Here is an 8,980-nt window from a genome sequence, read left to right as displayed (position 1 = left end):
TGCCACGGCTGTTTGAACGGAGTATAATTGACAAAAAGGATCCAGTATAGAACTGTAGATTTATTTGTACAAAGTTTAAGTTTAACAAAATTATGTACCTATCTCAGTATTGTCTCCCCACTATAGATTCGGAGGTTACTTAGCTATTTTGCAAATAACTTTTAAATGTTGGGGAAATCGAGCAAAGTGGAAGGTGATATTCTGCAAGAGAGTATAATTTCCTACAAATTAGTCCTAAGCATGTCTTGAAAATATCCAAAATAGGCAGTCCTATAAGTTGCCTCCAAATACAAAAATGTGGAAAGAACAGTTTTTAATGTATTTCTTATGGGAAACATGTTTTATTTTTAATTTTCACCATAAATCATAACAAAAACGAACTTTCATAATTATTTGTAAATAAACATTAAATAAACATTCCAACCACCCATTAATTAATAAAATAGGTCCAGTAGAACTGTAGATTTATTTGCACAAAGCAAAGCTTTAACAACATCTCTAATTCAGTATTTTCTCAGGGATAGCGGATTTTTATCTCCCTGGAATTTTACCCCCTGGGCAAACGTGACGTCACAAACCAGGGGGTAAAATTCCGGCCGCGAACTTTTGAGTTTCGCGACATCAGATCGATGGATTTAACGCGGAATTAAACATATATTTTCACGGATGTGAATTTAAAAATTATAAAAAACCTAGAGTGTACGGCCCGGATTTTTACCCTCCGGATTTTTACCCCCGGATTTTTACCCTCGGATTTTTACCCCCTGGATTTTTACCCCCGGAATTTTACCCCCTGGACAGATATATAAATTAGTGAGAATGATTAATTATTTTTGTTTTAATTTAATAGTAAACATTTTATTATTAAGTAGCCTATATTAATTTATTTGTAACACTAATCGAACAGGTTTTTAATTTTAATTTTGAGATTCTAGTATTAGGATTCTAGTATGAGTCAACACAACAATTGGTCGGTCGAATACATTGTACCGGATGCCTACAACTACATTTCACATGTATTTCGACGACCTTTCTCATTACAAACCATAAATAGCACATGGTTTGTGCCTGAAGAAACAAGAAGGCATATTGTGTTGTTGTACAACAGAAACTAAATACATTGTTTTTCACGGTGGTACAATAAATTCGTTTAAGAAATGTACACCCAATTATCATTTAAATTAGCTACTCAGTTTATTTTACATACTTATTAACCAACAGTTCGCCCCAAAGGCAAATCCCGAACATCAAAATTAAACAGCGAATTCTGTTTACTTAGTTGAGATTAAAAAATAAATAAATAAAGATAGGCTACTAAATAATGGAATGTTTACAATTAATTAAAAACAGAAATAAGAAAATCAATCATTCAATTTCTAAAATCGGCCAAGGGGGAAAATTCCGGAGGGTAAAAATCCGGGGGTAAAAATCTGGCCCGTACATCTTCAGTTGTCTAAATGCTAGTTATATGGACAGGGGGTAAAATTCCGGTTTTTATCGCTAATCTAAATAACCACGCTCTGGCTATTTTCATTAGACTTCCAAATCCGCGGGGGTAAAACTCCGCCGCGAACAAACTTTTGGCCACTCAGGTTACTACGTCATAGGGACGTCAGCTTTGTCCAGGGGGTAAAATTCCAGGGGGATAAAATTCCGGCAACCCTTTTCTCACCACTATAAATTTGGACGTTGCTTAGCTTTTTTGTAAATAACTTTTAAATGGTGTGGAAATCAACCAAATTGGAAGGTGATTCCTCAGATTACTGAAAGAGAATAAAATTTCCTACAAAGTACTATCATGCATTTCTTGAAAATATTCAATAAATAAAGGCTGCCTTAAGTTGGCTACAAATAGAAACTTGTAAATAGAACTTTAATAAACAGTTTTTAATGTATTCTTGGTTTTTTTTTACCTCAAATATTTAATAAAACCCAACTTTCATAATTATTTGCAAATCTACACATATTAGGCTTTCCAGACGACCCTTTGGCCCTGTAGACTGTACACATGAGGGCGGCAGCCGCCGCAGTTACTATTGCGCGGGAACGGCGGCGTTTGAAAATACAAAGGAGCAAATGAGACTGTTCACATGCAACCGCCTACTTCCAATCAACCGCAACAAACCACGGCGGTCGTAGATTTCCCTACGACCGCCGTGGCTCCCGCGCGGTTGGAGTTACTAGAGTTGGCATGAGAGCGTACACATGAGGGCGGTAGCCGCCACAGTTGACTGCAGTTGCTACTAGGATCACGGACATCTGCGCGCTTCCCCTGTGGACATCGCTCTCTGTGTTGGTGAAGTGTGTAGCTGTGGCTGGAGTTGATGTAGTGCTTGTAGTGTAAGTTTACAATGACCATGGGTACTGCTGTGGAACCAGAAAACTTGTACACTGAACTGTTCATTGAAGAAGTACAAAAAAGAAGATACATTTGGGACATACAATGCAAGTAAAAAAGATTGCGTGGCAAGAGTTAGTTGAGTTTTTTACTGAAAAGAATTGTCAAGTGTAAGAAAAAATTGGGTAAATACAGTAGTGGCTGTCGAGTGACGGTCAATTCACACCGCAACCGCAGCGATAACCGCCGTGGCAGCCGCTGCCATGTGTAGGGTCCTAGGCGGCCGCCGCCAACCTTTGATCAACTAAATCAGTCCAGTAGAGGTCTAGATTGTACAAAGTTTAACAAAAATATCTCTCATTCACTTCTGACGGCTATAAATTTGGAATTGCTTGGCTTATTTGCCAATAACTTTTTAAAAGTGAATGTAATATTTTGAAAGAGAATAAAATTTCCTACAAATTACTACTAATGCATTTCTTGAAAATACTTATTAACGGCAGCCAAAAGTTGGCTACAAATTGAAACTTTAGAACAGAAACTTAAAAAAGCAGTTTTAAAGATTTTTAAAACTGAATTATATATAAGTAGATGATCTACGATAGTGTAGTGAGAACAGATAAAAATAGTCCACAAATGACATACCTTACAGCATCTGAAAATATGCAATAACCTTTTATTCAACTTCTATTACTCACTGTGCACAATATTTACTTTTTCTTGTGTGATTAAAATTTACTTGAGGGTGGTAGATTTAGATTACAAACATTTAGACTAAAAAGAGATGATATTCAAAATCAAATCTGTTTGAAGAATATCTTGAATATAGGTAGCGTATGGTAATTGATATGATAAAACACAACTTCAAAGATGCTTTCAAGAGGGGGTAGGGAAAATCAATATCAAAAATTGTATGTTAAGGAAAGCATATAATTACCAAAACATCTTTGCTTTTTCAAACACTTCGTTACTCTTAAAATGATTGTCTCCACCAGGAAGATAAGGAGAAGTGAATTCCCTGTAAGCTAAACACACTCTCCGTTCCTTGATGTCTTCCCTTAAAACCATGTGTTCCCAGCAATATCTGGCTTCTCCATACAACACTAGGAGAGACCTACGAGGCATAGGCACCCTTACAGTCACATTTATATCACTTTTCAAACAGTTCCTATACTCTACTGGGGCCAAGTCTAGGTTGTACCGCTTGGGATCACCTTGGTAAGGAACAAGAGTCAAAACAGAGTCTGATAAAAGATTCACAGTGATGATTCTTTCTCCCCAAATCCAGCAATCGTCGATATGAGGATCGATTGAAGCCCCATTTCTTGGATCATACTCCAACGAGCACTGTTCTATTGTTTGGTAGTCTTTTATAATATCAACTCCAGAGAACTTATCCTGTATAAATTTTGTTGTCACAGGAAATCCAGAAAAGCTACCAATCTGCAAATGCCGTTTCTTGAAATTGCATTTGGGTCCGAAATTCTGGAACATTGCACAAATGTAATCTTTAGTAATATTCAGTCCAGTACAAGTCACAACAGTTATCAGTAGTATTTCAGATTCACAATAAATCAATATCAATTGGATCATTAATTTTAGGTTAGTTTGGAGATAGCAAGACAAACAATATGTTTAGTTTAATTAATTATAAACATAAAGAATAGATCAAGAGATACATACACACTGCCGTACCTACAGTACTTTAAAGCAAAGAGTTTTGAATGATCGTATATAGCATGCTGGGTCCATAGAAACCTCTCCACTTTTATGGAGACCCAAACTCAACATAATTACAATACAAGGAAAAAGAATATTATCAAACCTGTAGCTCATAATTACAAATATTCGAGTCATCACCACAATACATTGGTCCAAAAATCTTAAATAACTTACCAACAAGTTTAATTACTCTAGAAAATCCCTATAAGTTTAGACTTTCTTTAAAAGAATGGCTCAAGACTAAATCTTTTTTTTTCATTGGCAAATTATTTTAAGGACTGCTGGAATTAGGTATAAATAAACCTTCCCACTCCTTCTAGCTCAATTTTTTGTCATGTAATGAGCCGTGCGAGTTGACGGCTCAGGTCTTCTATTACATGTATATTTTTTTAGGCGGAAGTGTCCGCTTGTTTCATTTGCAGGCCGTTGAGCTTCTAGAAGCTTCTCGAACTTTCCAACGTTCCTAGTTCTTTTGTCAATTTCCGGTTTCGTGGGGCCGTTTGGCTTGTCGGCTACTGTCAGTCTTCTTGGTTACGTCTACGACTCGCCACCTTTTCTCCATCTTGTGTTGAGTTTTTATAAATTGAAATACCATATTACTATGTTGTCTTTAAGTACTGTTCGGAGTTTTCAAAAAGGGGCGAGCAACTGAGAATGTCGTCGTAATTCGATTATGTTGGGTTAGTGATTTTCATCGTTAATTTTTTCTGTTGCTCCACACACACTGCCAGGATTACCACGTGTTACCACAATGTTAAAGTTTTTATTTTCAGTTGTGGTAAGTTTGTTCAAGTATATTTTTATTGTGAGTAATTACCTTGTTCTGAGTTAAGTAAACTTTTAGTGATTTATATAGGTCCTATGGATCTGGGACTTGGGACTGTACGGTCTCTCACCTAAATCGAACAAAGGTTCAGAAATGTAAACAAATTCATTGTAAGGCTAGGCCTATTCTTTGTCCAAGTGTAGTTTCTTTGTTCAAGTGTAATTTCTTCGTTTAAGTGTATTATCTTGTATATATAGGGTCATTTTTGTCGTAAAAGTCATTTTTTGTAACGACTGCAAGTGGTACTGTCTTATTTTAGTTCTCACAATGTAGGCTAGGGCTTCACCCTAACTAAGCCTTGTTACCAGTAAGACTGAATTTTGTTAAAAACTAGCCTAACTAGTAGGAGCTTTATATTTTTCAAGAGTCAAACTATGGCCTAAGCCTAGTACAGATTTTCAATCAAGGGTGTTACCTTTACCTGTAATTGATGTAGTACTGTGTTTTACAAGATATTATTGGATGTGAATAATGTTGAAAGGGCTCCCGGCCATGACCAACACCAGCCTGACCGGAGACCCGTGATGAGGCCAGATTAAGAGGGGACCGAGGACCACACACACACACACACACACATCCTGCTGACCATGTAAGAAGCTACCGCTGCCGGCGTTTGGACACCTGCCGGCGTTTAGACACCTGCCGGTGTTTGGACTGTTAACCTTACTGCCAATCCACGCCCCGCCACATCGCAGCTTCTCGCCTATGGGATCATACTGTGATCAGCCTACAGCTTATGTCAGGTGGTGTTGTTCCATTCATTAATTTTTTAGACTCAGTTACAAGTCAAAAAAAAAATTTCAACTCCATTTTTGCTACGTTCCGTTCTACTCGTCAAACTGTTAAATAGTGTGTGGGACATCCTCGGTCCAGCCTCAACCTTTTTTTAACACCAATCAATTAATTTTTTATGTGTCAGCAGTTTCTTTGTAATTTAAACTTAGTGTAATTATTTTTGTTACTCGGCCTAGCCTAGTTAGAATTTATTTCAGTTTTCTTGACTGGCCTAGTGGGCACAATTGGTTAATCTTTGTCTCTAAATTTTACTCATTCGGCCTTTCATTCTAAATTTGCCCCTAGTGCTTAAGTTAGGTTCTGATTTAAATTTACAAATATTTTAATTTAATTCTTGTCTTATTTGACTTTGTAGTTACCGTCTCATGACTTATTTCACGTTTGGTCGTTTATCGTTCAACTGTTTAAGGTGAACTATTCACCCATTTTGTAGGCCTAACCTTTTAATATCATTTTTGTCAGTGTACTTGAACTTATTAATTTTGTTACCAACAAATATTGAGTAGGCTATTTATAATGTTTTGTAATTGTACTTGTATATATATTTTGACTGAAATTAAATGGTATTTTGTTATTTCTGTGTTGTTTAATTACCTCCGGAGCTTTGTGGCTTCTTATGACTGTTGGGCAACCATGGGCCGAACCTGGTTAGGTTAGATTAAGGGTCTAGTGTGTTTCAGTAACAATGTTGTATTTTGGGAAGATTCAGTTGATTTTGTATAAATACAGATGTATTAGTTTTATCTATTAGTTTTAAGTCTTTATTTAACCATTGGCAATATTTCCTGTTATTATGATGTACTGACATGTAACTCAATAAATAAATAAATAAATAAATGTAAAAACCTAGTGATGACCATTAATGGCCTAACATCGCCTAGCACCTATGTTGGCCAAAACACTGGTGTGTACACCTGTAGCGTCAGCTGATGACGTTGTCATAGCAACGCATTAAGTTAGTCTGATCTTTGTTTTTCTACAGGAATGTACACACAATTTAACTCTTATTAAAATACTTTTCTATTACTTATTTGGTCATAATTTTATTCTATGTACACGAACAACCACGACCAAAATGGTGACCCCGAATACAACCGTTATCTAAAGACTTATTTTCTTTGAAGAGTTTAAATCTTTTGTGTTTCCTCCTTCGAACGATGTCATTAGAAGACCTGCAGACTCAACTCGCCGAACTTAGAACTGCGAATGAAGAACTGCGTCAACGGATTGGACAACCCAGCACTTCTCAAAACATGTCGGTGAACAGAGTAGCCGTCAAACTTCCACCCTTTTGGCCTGAAAGACCAAGTCTGTGGTTCTGTCAAGTTGACTCGCAATTTCTTATATCTGGAATTACCAACGACGACACCAAGTTTCACTACGTGGTCTCGCAATTGGACACAGGAATTGCTGCTGAAGTCGAAGACATCATAACAAACCCTCCTCAAGGCGACAAATACGGACATCTAAAAAAGAAACTGATTGAACGCCTCTCTGCATCCGAAGAGCAACGTGTGCGGCGGCTGCTGAGTGAAGAGGACCTTGGAGACCGCAAGCCTTCTCAGTTTTTGAGGCATCTTAGGTCTCTTGCGGGCTCGACTCCCCTTCAAGACAACATGCTTCGTCAACTGTGGCTCAGACGACTCTCTCCTCATTCACAAGCCATATTGACTACGCAACTTGAGCTCTCCTTGGACAAACTGGCAGAACTGGCTGATAAGATCATGGAGGTAGCTGACATTCCTTCAACACCTGGTATTTGTGAAGTCTCTTCAGGTAACACTTCTTTATTAAATGCAATAGAATCCCTCTCTAAACAAGTTCAAGCATTATCAGAAACCAGAGTACGAGATACACAGGTGAGACCTAGGGGTCGTTCCCAGTCTCGTGGTGGATCAGGAAACGAACCTAATCCCTCTAAGAACTGGTGCTGGTACCATAGAAAATTCAAAAACAATGCTACCAAATGTCTTTCTCCGTGCTCTTTTCAGGGAAACCTCAGCAACAATCCGTAGAGGCCGCAACGGATTGTTCAAATGCTGGCGGCCGTCTCTTTGTGATGGACAGAAATTCACGAACTAGGTTCCTTATCGACACCGGGTCTGATGTGTCGTGTTTTCCTAAACGCCTTATCAAATATAAACGTTTTCCTACTAGCTATTCACTAAGTGCTGCCAATAACAGTGAAATAAAGACTTATGGTACCATGCCTCTCACCCTTAATTTAGGCCTTAGACGTAATTTCCCTTGGAGTCTAGTGGTAGCGGATGTTTCAATACCTATATTAGGTTCAGACTTCCTTTCACACTATCACTTATTACCCGATTGCAAAATGAAATGTTTGGTTGACAAGAAAACGGGATTGAATGCCGAGGGAATAGTTTCTAACAACAATCAAACTAGTATTAAAGTTATATCTTTCTCTTCGCCATTGGCAGAAGTTTTTTTCTGAATTCCCTGATATTATTCGTCCTCCAGGCTTACCTCGTGCTGTGAAACATAAAACAGTTCATCATATAAATGTTACACCTGGTCCTCCTGTTCACTGTCGACCACGTCGCTTACATCCTCAAAAATTGAAAGCTGCCCGGAAAAAATTTGAGGAGATGGTTAAGCTTGGTATTGCTCGACCCTCTGAAAGCCCCTGGTCCTCACCTTTGCACATGGTGCCTAAAGGTGAAAATGGATGGCGTCCTTGCGGTGATTACCGCGCTTTAAATGCTCGTACTGTTCCTGACAGATACCCTGTACCACATATTCAGGATTTCTCGTTTAATTTAGCAGGCTGTACGCATTTCTCTGCCATTGATTTGACCAAGGCTTACCACCAAATTCCCGTCCACGAAGATGACATCCAAAAAACAGCAATCACCACTCCATTTGGCTTGTTTGAATTTCCATTCATGACTTTTGGCTTACGCAACGCGGGTCAAACATTTCAAAGATTCATAGATGAAGTTATTCACGGCCTTGATTTTTGTTATGCATATATTGACGACATTTTAGTATTTTCCCAGTCTGAAGAAATACATAAAGAACACCTAAGAATGTTGTTTGAACGACTTTCTGACTATGGAGTAGTTGTAAATCCATCTAAATGTGTAATTGGTGTACCAGAAGTTAAATTTTTAGGTTACTTAGTCTCATCTGCTGGGACACGTCCACCTCAGGAGAGAGTCACTGCTCTACAAGACTACCAGTTACCTCAGACAATGCGTGGTCTTCGCAGATTCTTGGGAATTATGAACTTTTATCGTAGGTTTCTGCCAAAGGCCGCTGAATTTCAAGCACCTCTGCAC

General features: G+C 38.0%; 1 protein-coding gene across 1 annotated transcript in view; it reads right to left on the bottom strand.

The window, feature by feature from the left end:
• Window positions 1-3,247: 3,247 nt before the first annotated feature.
• Window positions 3,248-8,980, bottom strand: part of LOC128986409 (alpha-ketoglutarate-dependent dioxygenase alkB homolog 4) — a 29,074-nt gene continuing 23,341 nt past the window's right edge. The window contains exon 3 of the mRNA XM_054406769.1: window positions 3,248-3,823. Coding sequence (XP_054262744.1) covers window positions 3,272-3,823 — 552 coding nt within the window. The 3' untranslated portion in view covers window positions 3,248-3,271. The remainder of the gene's footprint in view (window positions 3,824-8,980) is intronic.

This window comes from Macrosteles quadrilineatus, unplaced genomic scaffold (genome assembly GCF_028750875.1).
Source record: "Macrosteles quadrilineatus isolate MER2022 unplaced genomic scaffold, UCM_ALF_1.0 Scaffold_2__2_contigs__length_208266976, whole genome shotgun sequence".
NCBI classification, from domain to species: Eukaryota; Metazoa; Arthropoda; class Insecta; order Hemiptera; family Cicadellidae; genus Macrosteles; species Macrosteles quadrilineatus.
The sequence above is the reverse complement of the archived record's forward strand: the minus strand, read 5'-3'. Positions and strand labels throughout refer to the sequence as shown.